Below are 23499 nucleotides of genomic sequence, written 5' to 3' on the forward strand. Positions count from 1 at the left end.
ATAGTACTCCTGGACTCCTTTTGAGAGTTATTAAAAGTATTTTGGCTGGGTGCAGTGCCTCACACCTATAATCCCAGCACTTTGGGAGGCCGAGGTGGGTAGATCACCTGACGTCAGGAGTTCGAGACCAGCCTGGCCAATGTGGCAAAACCCCCTCTGTACTAAAAATGTAAAAACTAGCCAGGCATGGTGGCGCATGCCTGTAATCCCAGCTATTTCTGAGCCTGAGGCAGGAGAATCATTTGAACCCGGGAGGTGGAGGTTGCAGTGAGCCAAAATCATGCCACTGCACTCCAGCCTGGGCGACGGAGCGAGACTCTGTCTTAAAAAAAAAAAAAAAAAGTATTCTGAGAGGGAATATAGCTGCATGGTCAGATAAAAGCATGTCCCTAACTCAACCATCCACATATAGATTTAAGTGACTCAGTTATGAACCCAAGAACCAGTCCCATCTAAAGGAGACACATACTGATGTAAAGAAACATAACCAGCAGTTAAATTCCATTTGACGCCTGAAACACAAGCCCAGTCCTACTGAATGAAACTACAGAACTAGGATCACAGAATGTGAGAAAGAATCCACAGAGGTCATTCACTTTTCCCACTGCAGTGCCCTTTACCTTTTTATAAACTACTTCCATCAGCTTATCAGCCAACTTGAATTGTCATAAAACTGTTTGATACTACAAAAATTATGGCAAGTTCTTCTTTGTAACATGTTTAGGCTTATCCATTTTATTTTACTTTTATTTTTCTTAAATGGAAAGGTAGGATTCCTCCTTATGAAACTTGTTCTTATTCTAACATCGGGGATCTTCATTTTCCAGAGTTCCTGTTTTCTATACTTAATGGGGAGAATAATTTCGTTTAAATAATGGTAAGTTCAGGATACAGAATGTGTCATGGAAAATTTTACTTATTCATCAACCTACATCCACTCCTTGACACAATTGTGTCCAATGCATACTAGTTCTTTGTAGACAGACTTATTAAACATTTGAGTTAAAAAAAAATCTCCTTATGTAAAGGGAGGTTATAAGTTTGTAACAAACTGAAAATCAATGTGTTTTCTGACACCTGTTGACATCCATGATGAGAATTAGGTGCTTTCCTCTCCCAGCTTCATTCAGATATGGACAGGGGAGATGGATCCATCAAATACATCCTCTCGGGAGAAGGTGCTGGCATCGTGTTTACCATCGATGACACCACAGGAGACATCCATGCCATTCAGAGACTCGATCGAGAGGAAAGAGCCCAGTATACCTTAAGGGCTCAAGCCCTAGACAGGCGGACGGGCAGGCCCATGGAGCCAGAGTCAGAGTTCATCATCAAAATTCAAGACATCAATGACAACGAGCCCAAGTTCCTGGATGGACCTTATGTCGCCACTGTGCCAGAAATGTCCCCAGTGGGTAAGGTGGTGGCTCACTGATTTTCACAAACAGCACCTCCTATACACACATACACACGCACATGCACACACACACATGTAGGTACACATATATTCAGAACAGGAGAGCGTGACAGGAGCAGCTCACAAATTATAAAGCAACCAAAAATGATGACCAAGCCCTGCGGCTGGCAGGAAGCTACATAAACACTGGAATCAAACAGAGCAAGTAACAATAATAATAAGCCTATTATTGTTTTTTAGTTCTGATTCTTTAAAAACAAAATATTAGCTAGACAGATAAATCAATAAATGGTTGAATAATATTTGTTTCATAAGGGAGAAATGTTTTGTTATTATCAAAAGAGCAACAGGGCTGGGCACGGTGTCTCACGCCCGTAATCCCAAAACTTTGGGAGGCCGAGGCAGGTGGATCACAAGGTCAGGAGACCCTGGCCAAAATGGTGAAACCCCATCTCTACTAAATACCCTGTCTCTACTAAAATACCAAAAAATTAGCCTGGTGTGGTGGTGCACACCTGTAGTCCCAGCTACTGAGCAGGCTGAGGCGGGGGAATCACTTGAACCCAGGAGGTAGAGATTTCAGTGAGCTGAGATCGTGCGCCACTGCACTCCAGCCTGGTGACAGAGTGAGACTCCATCTAAAAAAAAAAAAAAAGCAATGAAGAGCCCAAAGGCTGTGTTCTTACCAGTCATTCAGAATTTAAAGCACAAATAACTCTCATCCCTACTAAACAGGTACAAGGTAAGAGCTATGGAAGCTTGACCTAGAAGGGGACTCTCCCAATGAAGCAAACACATTTGCAAATGCTTTAAGATGGACCGTTCAGGATTGCATCCAGCCTTTAGTTATTACACTTGAACAGGTTTCTACTTCTCTTCCCCAGGTACCTCTGTCATCCAAGTGACAGCCACGGATGCAGATGACCCGACCTATGGCAACAGCGCCAGGGTGGTGTACAGCATTCTTCAGGGCCAGCCATATTTTTCTGTGGACTCTAAAACAGGTATCTGATGCAAGGGTCGAGTCAGTGGTGTTTATTCCCTGATAATTTATAACTACTCCTATGACAGACCCAGCTCTCCTTTTCAAGGACTCTCCAGGGAGCGTATTAACCAGAGAAGAATGCTATAAGCTTTAGGATTAAGAGAGCAAACTAGCACTGCCCTGATGGGTAAGAGCAGTGCTATGCATAGACAATGGCAGGGTCTACATGGAGAGGCTAAAAGCCCCTTTGCGTACACACACAAAGTAGCTCCCCACTAGCCTTCAAAAAATCCTATGGTTATATTTATTCCCGGGGACTAAGATCTTTTATAACCCCATGAAGACCCAAGAGGATTGACACATTCATCTGGGTCATTAGAGAAATAGAAGCATTGATTGTGAAACTGGAAAGAGCCTTGGGGGAATCATCCAGTCCGTCACCATCTGCTTAAATAACAGATAAAGCAATCGGGAAACAGAGCTACTAAAGCTCATCTAGTGTAGAGCGGTCTCTTGACACGTGGTCTGATGTTCTTTCTATTGAACCAACCACTGTGCACTCAGCAGCGAAGTCCAAAATGAATGGTTGCTGGGGTAGACAGGTTTTGATGAGGGAGGAAAGACCATGTGGGATGTGGCCCCCAAAAGGCAGGTCCTGATTGGGAAGCTCTCACAGGGAGGACATCAGAGAGAGCTGAATGGGTGAGGAGCAATGTGGCAGAAAATGACAAACAGAAGTTTGCTGTTTTGTTTGCTTATTTATTTCTGTCTTACCCAAGAGCTTTGGCTACAGAATTTATGTTTGGATGTATGAAAGATTTCATTTAATATGTTTGAGCTTGGCAAAGTTACTGTGATGTCATTATTTTATACTTGTGCCAAGCTTCCCCTCTTATTACTTTCACAAATGATGCCATATTTGAACTTCCCAATAATCTTGTAAACTAGCAAAAGATATAGGAAGCATTATTACTTCCATTTTATATGAGGGTAAACATGGGACCTAGGAGTAATTAACAAGGAACCTGAGTAAAGAAACAGCCACAGAATAAAGTTAATGGTGAACACTCAAAGACACCTCTTTATTTGAAAAAGAAAAAATACATTTCTATTATTAGCAACCTGATCGAATTCTTTTCCCAGAAGTCCTGAGGGAAACCAGACATTCAGAAAACTATATCATAAAAGTAGTAAGGGAGTGTAAATTAGGAGGAGGAAGGAAAAAAGACTGCAGTTAGGGACTTCTATAAAACAGTAACTTTAACAATTCTACTAAGGGCAAGGGGGAGAATGAAGAGATGAAGGGTGCCCACAGGGAGGAAAAATACAGGGAGGAAGAGGGTAATGTGTCCTTTATATCCTAAGAAGAGTCTTACATTATTTTGACAGCTCCCGGGGGCATCTGTAGTGTTAAGGTCAAAAATACATGAACAGATAGTTATTGCTGTGCCCATGGGGGGCCTTTTAAAAAAGAAAATGCTGCATATACCACTTGAGAATGTTATTACTATAAGGCAATATATACATTATAGGAGTAAACTGGGGTGGATTATTATTCCCAATCCCTTCCATTTTCATGCAAAAGGTCTACCTAGCCAAGAGTCATGTTGTAAAGCTGTAGTAAATAAGTCTTTAATCTTTGCCTAGAGTGTATAGAAGTCAACTTTTTTAAGCTGAAGGGTTAAAGGGGAGATAAAACATGACTGTACAGGCGTGGCAGGATCACAACACATTTCAACGGATTGTGGTGTAGGCCCCTCTTCTTAAGTGAAACCGCATCTGCTGCTTGCTGTCTGGGGAAGCTCATCTCTTATGCATGGTAAAAATAAACAGCTCACAGAGCATCTTTCATGTGCTAGCTCACAGAATTCAGTAAAGCACAGAGGTAAACAGAAGAATATCACAAAACAGAATGAATACGTAACAACAGGAAAATCCAATTAGAATTCCAACCCTGCTTACAGGTAGTAGGGAGGCAAGAAAATGCAGGAATGAGTTACCTAAAGAAGAGCCATTCACACAACAAGGGCTCTAGTGGCTGAAGAAACTGAAGGAGAATTATCTAAATTCACAGATTTGTAGACATATGAGGCTTTGTTTTCTGGACCCAAAGACCCCAGTTCTCCTTGGTGAGACAGAGCTGCCAGAAATCGCCTTGGACTGCACTTTCCCAGATCTGTAAGAGAAACACTGCTGCCACCTCCTGTTCACTTTCAGTAATGCTGCCAAAAGAAACCAGCCCTCTGAGCTCTTTCTTCTGGAATAAAATAGTTTTCATTCACCACTGATTTCAGTACAGCCCATTTTTGAAGTTGAGATTTCTTACCTCAAATTTAAAAGCACAGGTGACTTGCACCTCACTTCTAGGCATTAACAGTGCACCAGGGAGACACCTAGAAACCAATCTTTAAAAACTGGTCCTGTGGTTTTATTTTCAAAAACAAAGTCATTTCTATCCTGCAGGTGTAATTAGGACAGCGCTCATGAACATGGACAGAGAAGCCAAAGAATACTACGAAGTGATTATCCAAGCCAAGGACATGGGAGGGCAGCTTGGAGGATTAGCTGGGACCACAACAGTCAACATCACCCTCTCAGATGTCAATGACAACCCACCCCGCTTTCCTCAGAGTGAGTACCTAACCCAAGAGAGCACAGACCTCGGGCCCAGAGATTACAGAGGTGCAGGAGAAAGGCCAGTTTGAGTTTCCTCATTAAGTTCAATTATCCATAGATTACTTTCTTACATTCATCACGCAATTCTCGCATAACTATTTCCCTTCAGGGTTCCAGCTTCCCATAGTACTAAACCAGGATTTCTCAAACATTTTGTTTCCATTTTCTCCTCCCTGTGAAATCTTTTTACTTTCTTTCCTGATTTCCATGCCCACCCACCCTACATAAAATGCAATACTAAGGAATAAGGTTTGTTGGGTGACCTTCAGTGGGCCACAAACTAGCAATAGCTAAGATTTTTTTCATCACATCCCTGCAAACCTATTTTTGCCCCCAGGGGGCAATACTGATCCATCGAGAATGCATTGACTGATAGCCAAAGCTGTAGATAGACACATCCGCCCATGTGACAATCTTCACCAATCATTCCAGTAGCTACCAAGCGCTTGTTTGGTGAGAGCACAGGGCGTGAAGGGCACAAGAGGCTTAGAATTCAGTCCCTGCCCTTGTGAAGCTTCAAATCCACTTGGGAGGACACATTCTACACACAGGAAAATTAACCCATAGTAGCACTTGGTGCCCCTTGAATAGTGCAAAATGATGCCTTCATATAAACTGAGAAGAATGAAGCCTCCACAGAAGGCTGAGATTTCAACAGGGGGCTAAAGAATATAGCAGGTTTATATAGGCAGAAAACAAAACATTCCAGAAGAGGAAGTCATTCATTTATTCATTCATTCAAAAAACATTTATTCCAGGCCCTATTCTATGAATGAATCACAAAGCCGTGCACAGACAAAACAAGGTCTCTACCGTCTTGGAGCTCATTGGAGTAAAAACCTGCATGGAGGAAAAAACATCCTGACTGGAAATAAGTTTTCAATGTCATTTTATGTTCAAAGACTCCTAAAATTAAAACCGGCTCTTGCAAATGTGCTGTATCTTTAGTGGAGGCCATAGAAAAGTTTTTGAGCAAGAGGGAGACATAAAGAAAGGCTAATTTGGTAGCCATGTAGCGGAGAGGTTGGCAAGGCAGAGACTAGGAGCAGGGGAGTCGGTTAGGAGACATTTAGAGTGGTCCAGACTTGAACTGCTAAGGACTTAAGGAAGTAGCAGGAGGAGTGGAATGGGACAAATAAGAAAACATGGACTTCTGCCTCTTGATTTCCTGACTAAGGGAACCGTGGCAAAGGGTGGAGTCAAAGATGACAACAATGTTTTCACTCTGGATGACAGGGAGAAGGATTGTACTACTAATAAAAATAGAGGATGCATAATGGAACGAGTGGTAGTGTAGGAGGGAGACAAATTCAGATTTGAATATGAAGTGACAGCAGGACAATCAGGTTGAATGTCCTTAAGGAAAGTGGAAATATAGAGCTATGACCATGGAACAGAGCCCAGGAACGGAGACGTGAGTTTGAGAAGCAGATGCCTGAAGGAAGCAGCAGGAGAAATGAGAGCAGGAAGTGCAATTCCAGGTGAAACACTTAGCTAGGGAAATGGAGCTTTAAAAAAAACTAAAAAGAGAAAGAGTCTAGCCAGACTAGCCAGACTGTCAGATGAATAGTTGCATTCTGAATCAGTCAGACCAAGTGAACCTTCCCTTGTATCTATGTAAACACAGGAGAGCTCAAATATTTACACGCAAACGGAATATACAAAGTCCCATAAGCATTCATGATGGAAAAAGCAGGATATTAGACAAGCATTTCACAAAGGGTGCAAGTGAGTAAGTTCCTAAGTTGCTTGGTCTGACAGTGCAGAATACGAGAGCATCACAGAACAGTTTGTGAAATGCCACATGGATGGACTTTGTGTTGCTTTAGTGATCCTGTGGGTTCCATCTTCATTACTTCATGAAGGGCTCATATTACTCACACTACAGACTATAAATTCTTAAACACCCTTGAACTATTTGGCTTTTTACATTTGACACTAGACAGGTGTCTCCGATGGAGGCAGAAGGGACAGTACAACCAGCTTATTACATAGCTCAGGTTATTACATAGCTCAAAGGTAGATGGATTCTGACATATTGCCAGGAGTCATGTTACCCCACACATGGCAGCTTCACAATAGCAGAACACAATACAAGGATTACTGGGGTTTTAGCCTTGCCCCCAAACCAAGATCTTTTTTTGTGTGTTTCTGAGACAGGGTCTTGCTCTGTCACCCAAGCTGGACTGCAGTGGTGCAATCACAGCTCACTGTAGCCTCAACCCCCAGGATCAAACAATCCTCCCACCTCAGCTCCTGAATAGCCAGAACGACAGGTGCACACCACCATGCCCAGCTAATTTTTGTATTTTTTGTAGAGATGGGATTTTGTCATGTTGCCCAGGCTGGTCTTGAACTCTTGGGCTTAAATCATCTGCCTTCCTCAGGTTCCCAAGGTGCTGATACTACAGGCACGAGCCACCACACCCAGCCCCAAAACAACATCCTAACACTATTCTAAAGCACACATTTTAAGTTGTCACTTTTTCAAAATATAGTTTTAATGGAGACTCTAGGATAGAGTGGAAGTATGGATTATGTTTCATGGAAGACAAAACAGAAATGTAAAAAAATTTAAATCTCTGTGTCTCTATGCATTCTACACACATTATCACTGCTTCCTCCTTTTTGACCTTTTAAAACTTTGCATTCTCTCTTCATTAAATAGTTCCCCATCTATTTGCTAAAACTAAGTTTGGATGACCTTGATATTCCATAAACCTATCTTGGCTATACTCTTATGCCTAATTAATCTAATGAGTCCTCATTGTAGGAATTCCATTTTGCTTCTTTTTCACAAATATTACTATAACTGATTATGGAATATTGACAAAATGACACACCTACTATTTTACATTGAACAAGCTCAGTCACCTTTAATAGACCCAAATATAATGAAACATCAAGATCTCAAGCTATTTATTTATAATATAATGTATCATGTTGATGTTTAAACATATAACATAGCTTGATTGGGATGAGGAACATTGTAGGCAGATGCTTGTTTTTCCCAAAAGTTCTGCAACAGCAAAGTGTAATCCATCAACAGCTTTGGAAGTAAATGGAAAGAGATCATGAAATCCAATTGCCTGCCAGCTTAATACAAACTTTAAAGATTTCCTGGCTCATGTTTGTAAAGAACAGGCATCATTTCTTCTCCTGTGCAAGGCAGGGTGCTGTGAGCTGGCTGGGTGCTGTCAACCTCCCTGAATCTTTGTGAAACTCAAGCCCTCACACCCGAGGCTATAGCTTACAAAGCATATTAGAATAAAAGGGAACACGTACATATGGAAAATGTGATTGTGTGATTTTTCTTTGTTATTTAGTCAGTCACATTATGATTGACAAAATAACAAAGAACGTCAAAAAGCTGAGCCCCAGAAAAGGTAAGTTGGTAAAAATACGAATTCATGGAGATGAAAGTGAACTAAATTTAATTGTGAGCTTAGGATGTCATGTCCAAAAGGAGATGACCAACTCTGAGAGTCTTACATATGTGAGAACCTTTTTAGTATTTTATTCTGGAACAAGAAAACAAGAAGCATGAAGGATCTGTCCATGGAGAGGCAGCCCGGGGCAGTCTCGGGTACAAGGACACACTGAGGGGCAGCACATGGAGCTGATGGAGCTTGCTCTCCACGGCTGCTCCCCTTTTATAGATCACTGATCTCCATGACCTCTGAGCAAGTGGTCGTAGAGACAGGCACTCAGCACACGGGCCAGGCCATGAAAGAAAAGGTGGACATTTGAAGTGAAAACAGAGTAAATACGCACTTTGTGACCACAATGTTTATCACTCTCAGAAGGAACTGCAATTTAAGGAAATACTTCAGTTCACCAGGAAGTACTAAAAGATTTGAATGCAAGGTACTTCCTACCACTCAAGTTACAGTCACTAGGACTAAGTCGTTCTGCTTTCACCCTGTTCTACTTAAGCTTTTTTGACTCCTCTTTATTGAACATGCAATACAGGCTATGGCCTGTATGACCGTTTGCTCAGCCTTTCTGGACCTTAGTTTTTATCTGTGAAAACTCAAGTTTTACGTTTTGAACCCAGAAGAAAGATATTTTGCACAGCACCCCTGATAAGATATGATAATGATGAGGCATTTTTTATACTGACGGATTATCAAGAATGCGTGTCCTGGCTTTTCTTTGTAGAACATTACCAGATGAGTGTGTTGGAATCAGCTCCAATTAGCTCCACTGTCGGGAGAGTGTTTGCCAAGGACTTGGATGAAGGCATAAATGCAGAGATGAAATACGCTATTGTGGATGGAGATGGTGCAGATGCCTTTGACATTAGCACAGATCCCAATTTCCAAGTTGGTATCATAACTGTGAAGAAGGTAATCCAACTCCTTTTTCTAAACCACTTTCATGGGTGCTTTGAACGTTTATGAAATGCTAGTAAGGACTGTTGTATTATTGATATGCATTGCTTCAAATCCTCTGATAAACGCGCTTTCCTATTATTTAAAAAAAAAAAACAAGATCAGAAAACCTCTTAATCCTTATGTTTACATGCAAACACTGGCTGTGCCATCATTTTACTGAAAAGGTACCAGGTCATGATAAAAATATATTATAAATATATTTCTAAATACATTCCTTCTACCCAGCCACTTAAAAAACTGTTGTAGCTTAATTTTCTAATGATGTTAATGACTTGATCAATATTTGCACTTGAATAACACATGCATTGTAGCATCCCATACATACCAATAAAGCAAGCCATATTATTATTTATGAATCAATAAATAACATGCAGGCATTTTTTAATTGCTTCTCAAAGATCTGTAAATTCTAATTAAATGTGAAAAAGCTTTATCAAACATACCTGCTAAATGGCTGTTATCACTTGAAATTCCTTTGTTTTATAAGGTACCAAGATAAGCTACCGATTCTTTCTGTGACATAAAGCACATATGGATATACTCAGCTAGAAGATAAAACTTTTTAAAAATTTAATCAACTCCCTAGCAAACACGTATCTAATGAAATACATTAATTTTAAAACTCATTGACTTAATTTTCCTTCTCTATGTTGAATGTATTTTAAAACCCAATATATTTTAAATGATATACTCAACAAATATTTATTGAGTGCCGCCTATGTGCCAGATATTGTTATAGGCATTTAACATAGAGTAAGTAAAACAACCAAAAATCTCTGCCCTCATGGAGTTTACATTCTAGCAAGGGAAGAAGACAATCAAAACATCAAGTCACTAAAGTAGTTTATTAGAAGGCAATAATTAGGCCGGGCGTGGTGGCTCAAGCCTGTAATCCCAGCACTTTGGGAGGCCGAGACGGGCGGATCATGAGGTCAGGAGATCGAGACCATCCTGGCTAACATGGTGAAACCCCGTCGCTACTGAAAAGTACAAAAAACTAGCTGGGCGAGGTGGCAGGCGCCTGTAGTCCCAGCTACTCGGGAGGCTGAGGCAGGAGAATGGCGTGAACCCGGGAGGCAGAGCTTGCAGTGAGCCGAGATTGCGCCACTGCACTCCAGCCTGGGCGACAGAGCAAGACTCCGTCTCAAAAAAAAATAAAATAAAATAAAAATAAAAATAAAAAAGAAGGTAATAATTGATATGGGGGGGTGCAGAATAGAACAAAATAAGTGAGGCCAGGAAAGCTAAGATGGTTTCCAATTTAAACTGGATGGTTGGCTAAATGCCCATCAATCAAAGAGTGGATTAAAAAAACTGTGGTAAATATATATGATGGAATACTACACAGCCATAAAAAGGAATGGACTAACAGCATTTTCAGTGACCTAGATGAGATTGGAGACTATTTTTTTTTTCTCCTTTTTTGAGATGCAGTCTTGCTTTGTCACCTAGGCTGGAGTACAGTAGCGCAATCTCGGCTCACTGCAACCTCCGCCTCCCAAGTTCAAGTAATTCTCCTGCCTCAGCCTCCCAAGTAGCTGGGACTATGGGCACACGCTGCCATGCACGGCAAACTTTTTCTATTTTAGTAGAGACAGGGTTTCACCATGTTGCCCACTGGTCGAGAACTCCTGAGCTCAGGTAATCTGCCTGCCTCAGCCTCCCAAAGTGCTGGGATTACAGGCATGAGCCACTGCGCCCGGCCAGTTGGAGACTATTATTCTAAGTGATGTAACTCAGGAATGGAAAACCAAACTTCATATGTTCTCACTGATAGGTAGGAACTAAGTTTTGAGGGCACAAAGGCATAAGAATGATACAATGGACTTTGGGGACTTGGAGGGAAGAGTGGCAGGGGGTGATGGATAAAAGACCACAAATATGGTGCAGCGTATACTGCTCAGGTGATGGGTGCACCAAAATCTCACAAATCAGCACTAAACAACTTACTCATGTAACCAAATGCCAACTGTACCCCAATAACCTATGGAAAAATGAAATTAAATAAATTGGGTGGTTGGGACTGGTATCACAGAGAAGTGGCATTTATGCAAAAACTTACAGTGAGCAGAGTCACACCACTGAGTTAAGCAGGTTGACAGTGTGGGAGGTTCACTATCAGTGACTCCTTGTGAAAAGCGCACATGGCAGTCCTAAAGCGAAGAGAATGGGCATGAACTATTGAGGAAAGTGTTCCAAGCAAAAGGACCGCCATTGCAAAGGCTCTGAGGTGGGACCACGCCTGCTGTATTTCAACAACAGCAACGGCGGGGTCATAAGGCTGAGTGGAGTGGGGGACTCTTAGGAGATGAGGTCTGAAAAGTAACAAAGGAACCAAATCATTTAGGACCATATAGGCTAACTATAAGGACTTTGGTTTTTACTCTGAGTAAAATGGGGAATGACTGAAGGATTTTTAACAGATGTATGACATGGCTGGGTTTTCATTATAAAATACTCAGTAGGCTGTGTTGAGGTGGGGGGAGTTTAAGGAGAGAAGGATGGAAAGAGGGAGACCAACTGAGAAGCTACTGCAATAATCCAGGTAAGAAATGATGACAGTTTCACCTAAGTAATGGGAATGGAGGTGATAAGAAGTGGTCAGAATCTGTACATAATTTGAAAGTAGAGCCAACAGGATTTCCTAAAAATGTGGATGAGGATATGGAAGAAAGAGAAGAGTCAACCGAGCAACAAGAAGAATGGAGTTGCCATTAACTGAGACAGGGAAGTCTGCAGGTAGAGCAGGTGGCAGGGGTGGCAAGTATTGGAATTCAGTTCTGGACATACATGTGACATTTGCAGAGTCTATTAGACATCAAGTAAAGACATGTCATGGCTTTGGTTTTAAGAGTGAGGAGTTTGTAGAAGGGTTCTGGGCTGGAAATATGAATTTGGGAGTCATAAGCATATAGATGGTACTTAAAGCAAATAAAACAAATGAGATTGCAAGAGACTGAGCATAGTCAGAAAGAGGACAGTGCAACGAGCCCTGAGGCACCCCAACATGAAGAGGTCAGGAGGAGTGTAAGGACAGGCAAGGAGACTGAGGGACGACCAGGGAGGCAGGAGGAAAATGGAGGAAGTGCAGTGTTCTGAAGGCATGAAGAATGCGCTTCCAAGGAATAGAGTGATCACCTGTGACAAACGCTGCTACAGGTCAAATAAGAATATCAGGAATTCACCACAGACTTTAGGAACATGGAGGCCACTGACAACCTTGACAAAACCCACAGTTATAACATTAAAATGTAACTCAAGTTAACGTGTGTTTATAATAACTTTTTTCTATGCTATTTGATAGAACTGAATAAATACTGCTTGAGAAGGGAATAAGGGACAAGTTCATATGTTTGTTCTGTATTTAAGATGCAATCCATCACAGCAAAGGAACAGAATCACAGCAAAGGATCCAGAATTCCACCAACCAGAAATCTTTCTATCCTGTACACAATGATCTTGAAACAATGCAAAAGGCTGAGATTAACTTCTAAATTATCAACTAAATCTAGATGTAATTAAAATACTATAATTTCTTATTCTCATTCTTTGAGAATATCACATGTTAGAATTATAATAGGTGATTAAAATAACAATACTATTTTGGTATACGTCACAGGTTCCCCTACTATGTGGTATGCCTCAAGTAAACAATAATACGTTGCTAACCATAACTAGTAACTGTAAATAAGGGAAATGCTCAAATTTTTGAATTACTGGGTTTTTCTTCTTCTTTTTTTTTTTTTTTTTTTTTGTTTGTTTGAGACAGGGTTTCACTCTGTCACCCAAGCTGGGGTGCAGTGGCACAATCATGGCTCACTGCAGGCTTGACTTCTTGGGCTCAAGCAATCCTTCCACCTCACCATCCTAACTAGCTGGGACTATAGGTATGTGCCACCACAGCCACCTAATTTTTGCGTTGTTGTTTGTTTGAGACAGGGTCTCTCTCTGTCGCTCCAGCTGGAGTGCAATGGCATGCTCATGGCTCACTGCAGCCTGTAGTCCCAGCTACTCAGGAGCATGAGGTGGAAGGACAGCTTGAGCCCCGGAGGTCGAGGCTGCAGTGAGCCATGATCGTGCCGCAGCCACCTATTTTTGCTGTTGTTGTTGTTTTGTTTTGTTGTTGTAGAGACAAGGTCTCCCTATGTTTTCCAGGCTGGTCTCAAACTCCTGAGCTCAAGCGATACTCCCACCTCAGCCTCCCAAAGGCCTAGGATTACAGGCGTGAGCCACCGCAACCAGCTTTATTGTTTCTTTAGTACGAAAACTCTATTCAAACAAGCAACCAGAAAAAGAACTTTGGGGGTTCTCAATATTTTAATGTTATCTTATGTCTTAAAATAATGTCTGAGATAATTCTAAATAATAAAATAATATTTACGTCAAATTATCACAATATAGTTTAGACTTTATTACAAGCCATATGTTTTAAAAAGTCTATTAACAACTCTGTCTCTGAAAGAAATCTCAAAATGTGTTTTCTTCAGCTCCCTTACCTGCAGAAGAGATGAAGCCTCTTAAGACAGAGTACTGTTTTTCACTGTCATTACTAAAACGATATCCATGTTTAATCAAAATACATATCAATTTTGCCAAGGTCACTCTGATTTCTCTTCTGAACTTATAAGCTGCCAGAAAATGGAATTAAGAAAAGGGTCAATAAGTTGGGTAGATGGACAAATCACATATAATAAATACTTTAGAGGCCACTGACTGCTCAGTCTATGGCTTTGGAATAACATTCACTCAGATGTCTGCTCCACACCCATCTTCCCACTTTGTCATTAATAATGTCATATAAAATTGAAACAAAAGTTATGCTTTTGATTTATTTCCCTTAGGCCTATTATTTGTCTAAGAAGCACATACTTTTTCAAAAAGAGAAATTGAGCTGAATTGATAGAATTGGGTCTTTAGGAAACCACACTGATTACTACCCAGTACCTTGGGTCTTTTTAGCTTTTAAGTAATCAATCAATCAATTTTCAGTCTCTTAACTTAGATGCTTGAAGTATAATTTGAAATATATAATTTTCAGGATGTTCTTTATTCTGAGTGAGCATGATGTGCCATTTTCTAGTCTTCTGCATATCTTCTGTCTTACAACAACAAGAAGCAATTGTTTAGAGTCCATTCTCTTCTTAGGCAGGTCACAAAGAACAAAAATTCTATATTTCGTCAAATCTGAGATGTCATGAATTATAAATCTCATCATTGTTTTATGGGTTATTGAAGAAAAGTTCTTGCCAATTTAAATAATACAATGCTTTCTTATTTCTTAGTGTCTATAAAGCACTCTTGTAGGCACAGTTAGACAAATTTGTTTCACCAGTGTTAGATTCACTCCATGCTGCTGTTTCCATGCCGTTCTCCCTATACAATAACTCTTGTTTCAATGCCAAATCATAATATAATATTTTAAAAGACATTTTAGAAGGCAATAAAGCTCAACACGTGCAGTACCAACAATGTGCAGAACTCCACTGAAGTACAACACGAACAGCTTGGACTAGGTCTGCCTTGCATGGGCAGTAATGCCTGCTGCTTATCAAGATCCCTTTGCCTCCCATTGACACTAGAGCAACTGTAAGGTATTATCAATTGGAGAAGCAATGCTATTTCTAAAATATTAAAATATCTAAAACTGTGCATCTTAAACTACTGAAATACATTAATAAAATCTGTATATACTATCACTCAATCAGTAAATGTTAATACTCACATTGAGAAACGTTTTGTACTGTTCAATGTAACAATTTATTTTAGGTTTTTGCTACCCTTTGAGTTTCTGGTTTTGCTAGGCACCGGGGAATAAAAATCTGACTAAGTCATAGCTTTTGCCCTTGAGTATGGGGAGTGGGATCAACACAGAAAGAAATATCTGTAATACGAAAGAAAAGCTATAAAGGAAGTATAATAATGTACTGTGAGAACAAAGAAGGGAATATTTAACTCTTCTTAATTAGTAATTAAAGTTGCATTATCATTTTGTGCCATAATTGTCATGACTCAATTTTTTACGATATAATGGCTTTTTGTTTTTGTATCCTCTAACTTGAAGAAATTTCTTGAATTTGGAAATTGGGTTCTCAGATATTATTGGTTTTTTATTTTCTATTATGAATACAGAAACAAATAATTATTTGATATTTAAAATAAAAAACACAAACTATTCAAGAGGGAAAAGCCAAAACTCATATTATCAAGTATGGGCAATTTAAATTTTAAGAGTTGAGCATAGTGGTTGCAGCTTCTTGGGAGGGAGGTGGGAGCATCTCTTAAGCCTAGGAGTTTGAGACCAGTCTGGGCAACATAAGCCAGAGTTTGTCTCAGTAAATAAATAAATAATGAACTTTAGAGTATTGAGGGCAAGGTTTCATTTCCAACAATGTGGAAGTGGGGGAGACAATAATCTTAAATAGTTTAGAAGTCTTAAGTAACTGACTTTAAAGAACTTCAATAATAATTAAAAACTCACTCTAGTGCTTTCAACAGATGATGGAACAATCGGATACCATTTGCAAAAAAATAAAGAAATAAGCCTCAGTTATACACCCACAAAAAAAACCTCAAAATGAATCATGTACCTAAATGTGAAAACCTAAAACTATAAAATTTGTAAAAGGAAACATAGGAGAAAATCTTTGTAATCCTGATTGGACAAAGATTTCTTCCATGTTACACCAGAATCCCAACCCACGAAAGAAAAAGTAAGACTTCATTGAAGTTAAGAATTTCTGCTCTTCAAAGGACACTGTTGTGGCCAGATGGCTGAATAGGAAAAACTCTGGTCTGCAGCTCCCAGCGAGATCAACGCAGAAGGCAGGTGATATCTGCATCTCCAACTGAGGTACCCGGCTCATCTCAATGGGACTGGTTAGACAGTGGGTGCAGCCCACAGAGGGTGAACTGAAGCAGGGTGGGGCGTCGCCTCACCTGGGAAGCACGGAGGGTGAGAGAACTCCCTCTACTAGCCAAGGGAAGCCATGGGGGACTGTGCTGTGAAGAAAAGTGCACTCCAGCCCAGATATTACGCTCTTCCCATGGTCTTTGCAACTGGCAGACCAGGAGACTCTATAGGGTGCCTACGCCTCCAGGGCCCTGGATTTCAAGCATAAAACCAGGCGGCAATTTGGGCAGACCCTGAGCTAGCTGCAGGTTTTTGTTTTTGTTTTGTTTTTTCTTTTTTGGAAAGAAACCCCAGTGGTGCCTGGAATGCCAGTGAGACAGAACTATTCACTTCCGTTTCCATTGGATCCCACCCCCATGGAGCCCAGCAAGCTGAAATCCACTGGCTTGAAATTCTCGCTGCCAGCTCAGCAGTCTGCAGTCGACCTGGGATGCTGGAGCTTGGTGGAGGGATGGGGGTCCGCCATTACTGAGGATTGCATAGGCAGTTTTCCCCTCACAGTGTAAACAAAGCCACCAGGAAGTTCAAACTGGGCAGAGCCCACTACAGCTCTGCAAAGCCACTGTAGCCAGACTGCCTCTCCAGATTTCTCCTCTCTGGGCAGGGCATCTCTGAAAGAAAGGCAGCAGCCCTAGTCAGGGACTTACAGATAAAATTCCCATCTCCCTGGGAAAGAACACCTCGGGGAAGGGGCAGCTATGGGTGCAGCTTCAGCAGACTTAAAACATTCTGCCTGCTGGCTCTGAAGAGAGCAGCAGATCTCCCAGCACAGCACTCAAGCTCTAAGGGGCAGACTGCCTCCTCTAGTGGGTCCTTGACCCCCATGCCTCCTGACTGGGAGACACCTCTGAGCAGAGGTCAACAGACACCTCATACAGGAGAGCTCCAACTGGCATCCAGCAAGTGCCCCTCTGGGAAGAAGCTTCCAGAGGAAGGATCAGACAGCAATCTTTGCTGTTCTGCAGCCTCTGCTGGTGATACTCAGGCAAACAGGGTCTGGAGTGGACCTCCAGCAAACTCCAACAGACCCGCAGCAGAAGGAACTGACTGTCAGAAGGAAAACTAACAAACAGAAAAGAATAGCATCAATATCAACAAAAAGGACGTCCACACAGAAACCCCAACCAAAGGTCACCAACATCAAAGACCAAAGGTAGATAAATCCATGAAGATGAGGAAAAACCAGCACAAAAAGGCAGAAAATCCCAAAAACCAGAACACCTCTTCTCCAAGGGATTACAACTCCTCACCAGCAAGGGAACAAAACTGGACACGAAATGAGTTTGCAAATTGACAGAAGTGGACTTCAGAAGGTGGGTAATAACAAACTCTTCCAAGCTAAAGGAGCATGTTCTAACCCAATGTAAGAAAGTTAAAACCTTGAAAAAAAAAGAGGAATTGCTAACTAGAATAGTTTAGAGAAGAACATAAATGACCTGATGAAGCTGAAAAACACAGCGTGAGAACTTTGTGAAGCATACACAAGTATCAACAGCCAAATCGATCAAGCAGAAGAAAGGATATCAGAGATTGAAGATCAACTTAATGAAAAAAGCATAAAGACAAGATTAGAGAAAAAAGAATTAAAAGGAATGAACAAAGCCTCCCAGAAATATGGGACTATGTGAAAAAACCAAACCTACATTTGATTGGGGTACCTGAACGTGACGGGCAGAATGGAAACAAGTTGAAAACACTCTTCAGGGTATTATCCAGGACCAACCTAGCAAGACAGGTCAACATTCAAATTCAGGAAATACAGAGAACACCACAAAGATCCTCCTCAAGAAGAGCAACCCCAAGACACATAATCATCAGATTCACCAAGGTTGAAATGAATGAAAAAATGTTAAGGGCAGCCAGAGAGAAAGATCAGCCTAACAGACTAAGAGAAGCCTATCAGACTAACAGCGGATCTCTTTGCAGAAACCCTACGAGCCAGAAGACAGTGGGAGCCAACATTCAACATTCTTAAAAAAAAGAATTTTCAACCCAGAATTTCATATCCAGCCAAACTAAGCTTCATAAGCAAAGGAGAAATAAAATCCTTTATAGACAAGCAAATGCTAAGAGATTTTGTCACTACCAGGCCTGCTTTACAAGAACTCCTGAAGGAAGCACAAAATACAGAAGGGAAAAACCCATAACAGCCACTGCAAAAACATACCAAATTGTAAAAACCATTGACACTATGAAGAAACTGCATCAACTAATAGGCAAAATAATCAGCTGGCATCATAATGACAGGATCAAACTCACACATAACAATATAAACCTTAAATGTAAATGGGCTAAATGCCCCAATTAAAAGACACAGACCAGCAAATTGGACAAAGAATCAAGACCTATCAGTGTGCTGTATTCAGGAGACCCATCTCACATGCAAAGACACACACAGGCTCAAAATAAATGGATGGAGAAATATTCACCAAGCAAATGGAAAGCGAAAAATAAAAAAAAACAGGAGTTGCATTCCTAGTCTCTGATAAAACAGACTTTAAACCAACAAAGATAAAAAAAAAGACAAAGAAGGGCATTACATAATGGTAAAGGTATCAATGCAACAGGAAGAGCTAACTATCCTAAATGTATACGCACCCAATACAGGAACACCCAGATTCATAAAGCAAGTTCTTAAGAGACTTACAAAGAGACTTAGACTCCCACACAATAATAGGGGGAGACTTTAACACCCAGTCAACATTAGACAAATCAACGAGAGAGAAAATTAACAGGAATATTCAGGACTTGACCTCAGCTCTGGACCAAGCAGACCTAATAAACATCTACAGAACTCTCCACCCCACATCAACAGAACATACATTCTTCTCAGCACCACATCGACAATCTAAAATTGACCACATAACTGGAAGTAAAACACTCCTCAGCAAATGCAAAAGAATGGAAATCATAACAAACAGTCTCTCAGACCACAGTGCAATCAAATTAGAACTCAGGATTAAGAAACTCACTCAACACACACCCAACTACATGGAAACTGAACAATCTGCTCCTGAATGACTACTGGGTAAATAACAAAATTAAGGCATAAATACAGTTCTTTGAAACCAGAACAACATACCAGAATCTCTGGGATACAGCTAAAACAGTGTTTAGAGGGAAATTTATAGCACTAAATGCCCACAGGAGAAAGTGAGAAAGATCTAAAATCAACACCCTAACATGACAATTAAAAAAAACTAGAGAAGCAAGAGCAAACAAATTCAAAAGCTAGCAGAAGACAATAAGTAACTAAAATCAGAGCAGAACTGAAGGAGATAGAAAATCCTTCAAAAAATCAGTGAATCCAGGGGCTGGTTTTTGGAAAAGATTAACAAAATAGACAGACTGCTAGCAAGACTAATAAAGAAGAAAAGAGAGAAGAATCAAATAGACGCAATAAAAAAATGATAAATCACCACTGATCCCACAGAAATACAAACTACCATCAGAGAACACTATACACACCACTATGCAAATTAAATAGAAAATCTAGAAGAAACTGATAAATTCCTGGACATATACACCCTCCCAAGACTAAACCAGGAAGAAGTCGAATCCCTGAATAGATCAACAACAAGTTCTGAAATTGAGGCAGTAATTAATAGTCTACCAACCAAAAAAACCCCAGAACCAGATAGATTCACAGCCGAATTCTACCAGAGGTACAATGAGGAGCTGGTAGCATTCCTTCCGAAACTATTCCAAACTGTAGAAAAAGAGGAACTCCACCCTAACTCATTTTATGAGGTCAGGATCATCCCGATACCAAAGCCTGGCAGAGACACAGCAAAAAAAGAAAATTTCCAGCCAATATCCCTGATGAACATCGATGTGAAAATCCTCAATAAAATACTGGCAGACCGAATCCAGCAGCACATCAAAAAGCTTATCCACCACAATCAAGTTGGCTTCATCCCTGGGATGCAAGGCTGGTTCAACATACACAAATCAAGAAATGTAATCCATCACATAAACAGAACCCATGACGAAAACCACATGACTATCTCAATAGATGCAGAAAAGGCCTTCAACAAAATTCAACACCCCTTTATGCTAAAAACTCTCAATAAGCTAGGTATTGATGGAACATATCTCAAAATAGTAAGAGTCATTTATGACAAACCCACAGCCAATATCAAACTGAATGGGCAAAAACTGGAAGCATTGCCTTTGAAAACTGGCCCAAGACAAGGATGCCCTCTCTCACCACTCCTACTCAACATATTGGAAGTTCTAGACAGGGCAATCAGGCAAGAGGAACAAATAAAGGGTATTCGAACAGGAAAAGAGGAAGTCAAACTGTCCTTGTTTGCAGATGACATGATTGTATATTTAGAAAGCCCCATCGTCTCAGCCCAAAATCTCCTTAAGCTGACACGCAACTTCAGCAAAGTCTCAGGATACAAAATCAATGTGCAAAAATCACAAGAATTCCTATACACCAATAATAGATAAAACAGAGAGCCAAATCATGAGTGAACTCTCATTCACAATCGCTACAAAGAGAATAAAATAGCTAGGAATCCAACTTACAAGGGATGTGAAGGACCTCTTCAAAGAGAACTGCAAACCACTGCTCAAGGAAATGAGAGGACACGAACAAATGAAAAAACATTCCATGCTCATGGATAGGAAGAATCAATATCGTGAAAATGGCCATACTGCCCAAAGTAACTTACAGATTCAATGCTATCCCCATCAAGCTACCATTGACTTTCTTCACAAAATTAGAAAAAACTACTTTAAATGTCATATGGAATCAAAAAAGAGCCTATATAGCCAAAACAAGCCTAAGCAAAAAGAACAAAGCTGGAGGCATCACAGTACCTGACTTCAAACTACACTACAAGGCTACAGTATCCAAAACAACATGGTGCTGGTACCAAAATACAGACCAATGGGACAGAACAGAAGCCTCAGAAATAATGCCACACATCTACAACCAACTGATCTTTGACAAACCTGACAAAAACAATCAATGGGGAAAGGATTTCCTATTTAATAAATGGTGTTGGGAAAACTGGCTAGCCATAGGCAGAAAACTGATACTGGACCCCTTCCTTATACCTTATACAACATTAACTGAAGATGGATTAAAAAGTTAAATATAAGACCTAAAACCATAACAACTCTAGAAGAAATCCTAGGCAATACCATTCAGGACATAGGCATGGGCAAAGACTTCATGACTAAAACACCAAATGCAATGGCAACAAAAGCCAAAATTGACAAATGGGATTGAATTAAACTAAAGAGCTTCTGCACAGCAAAAGAAACAATCATCAGTCAACAGGCAACCTACAGAATGGGAGAAAATTTTTGCAATCTATCCATCTGACAAAGATCTAATATCAAGAATCTACAAGAAACTTAAACAAATTTACAAGAAAAGAAAACAACCCCATCAAAAAGTGGGTGAAGGATATGAACAGACACTTCTCAAAAGAAGACATTTATGCAGCCAACAGACATACGAAAAAAAGCTCATCATCACTGGTTATTAGAGAAATGCAAATCAAAACCATATTAAGGTACCATCTTATGCCAGTTAGAATGGCGATCATTAAAAAAGTCAGGAAACAATAGATGCTGGAAAGGATGTGGAGAAATAGGAATGCTTTTTTACACTGTTGGTGGGAGTGTAAATTAGTTCAACCATTGTGGAAGACAGTGTGGTGATTCTTCAAGGATCTAGAACCAGAATTACCATATGACCCAGCAATCTCACTACTGGGTATATACCCAAAGGATTATAAATCATTCTACTATAAAGACACATGCACACGTATGTTTATTGCAGCACTGTTCACAATAGCAAAGATTTGGAACCAACCCAAATGCCCAACAATGATAGACTGGATAAAGAAAATATGGCACATACACAATATGGAATACTGTGCAGCCATAAAAAAGGATGTGTTCATGTCCTTTCAGGGACATGGATGAAACCATCATTCTCAGCAAGCTAACATATGAACAGAAAACTAAACACTGCATGTTCTCACTTATAAGTGGGAGGTGAACAATGAGAACACATGGACCCAGGGAGGGGAACATCACACACCAGGGCCTGTCGCGGGATGGGAGGCTAGGAGAGGGATAGCATTAGGAGAAATACCTAATGTAGACAACAGGTTGATAGGTGCAGCAAACCACCATGGCAAAATGTAACAAACCTGCACATTCTGCACATGTATCACAGAACTTAATGTATAATAATAATTTTTTAAAAGGACACTGTTAAGAGAATGAAAAGACAAATCACAGATTAGGAGAAAATATTTGCAAATCATATGTCTGATAATGGACTTGAATAAAGAATATACAAAGACCTCTTCAAGAAGACATAGAAAGATGCATCATGAGGCAGTAAGGAAGTGCAAATCAGAACCACAATGAGATAACACTTTACACATACTAGGATACATAAAAATTTTTAAACTGGCAAAACCAAGTGCTGACAAAGATGTGGAGAAACTAGAGCTTTCATACACTCCTGGTGGGAATTCAAACTGGTACTGCCTTTCTGAAAATTCATCTGGAAGTTTCTTATAAAGTTAAAAATATATTTACAATCCTACAACTCCACTCCTGGGTATTTACCCCAGTGGAATGAAATTTTATGCTCACACAAAAACCCTGTATGCAAATATTTATAGCAGGTTTATTCATAACTGTCAGAAATTGGAAAAAAACACAAATGTTATCTCTAGTGAAGAATGGATAAATCAACTGTTGTATATCCATACAATAGAATACTACTTGGAAATAAAAACGAACAAACTCACCGGGCATAGTGGCTCACGCCAGTAACCCCAGCACTTTGGGAGGCCAAGGCCGAGGTGGACCTATCACCTGAGGTCAAGAGTTCAAGACCAGCCTGGCCAACATAGTGAAACTCTGCCTCCACTAAAAATACAAAAATTAGCCAGGCATGGTGGCACACACCTGTAGTCCCAGCTACTTGGGAGGCTGAGGCAAGAGAATCGCTTGAACCTGGGAGGCAGAGGTTGTAGTGAGACCAGATCACGCCACTGCACTGCAGCCTGGGTGACAGAGTGAGACTGTCTCAAAAAAAAAAAAAAAAAAAAAAAAAACCCTCCTCACTCAT

The 23499-nt window shown here is 40.4% G+C and overlaps 1 protein-coding gene and 1 long non-coding RNA gene across 8 annotated transcripts in view; one reads left to right on the top strand and one right to left on the bottom strand.

The window, feature by feature from the left end:
• The window catches only part of CDH20 (cadherin 20), a 217374-nt gene that overhangs the window by 163467 nt on the left and 30408 nt on the right, over positions 1–23499 (top strand). For all 7 annotated transcript variants that reach the window (XM_009192835.4, XM_003914440.5, XM_009192833.4 and 4 more), the window contains 4 exons: positions 1121–1415; positions 2302–2421; positions 4866–5033; positions 9240–9427. In XM_009192835.4, coding sequence (XP_009191099.2) covers positions 1121–1415; positions 2302–2421; positions 4866–5033; positions 9240–9427 — 771 coding nt within the window. The remainder of the gene's footprint in view (positions 1–1120; positions 1416–2301; positions 2422–4865; positions 5034–9239; positions 9428–23499) is intronic.
• LOC116271488 overlaps positions 9462–23499 on the bottom strand; it is a 42945-nt gene continuing 28907 nt past the window's right edge. The window contains exons 2-3 of the long non-coding RNA XR_004180096.1: positions 13972–14103; positions 9462–9547 (exon numbers count right to left, since the gene is read on the bottom strand). This is a non-coding gene — a long non-coding RNA (uncharacterized LOC116271488). The remainder of the gene's footprint in view (positions 9548–13971; positions 14104–23499) is intronic.

Source organism: Papio anubis, chromosome 19 (genome assembly GCF_008728515.1).
Source record: "Papio anubis isolate 15944 chromosome 19, Panubis1.0, whole genome shotgun sequence".
Taxonomy (NCBI): domain Eukaryota; kingdom Metazoa; phylum Chordata; class Mammalia; order Primates; family Cercopithecidae; genus Papio; species Papio anubis.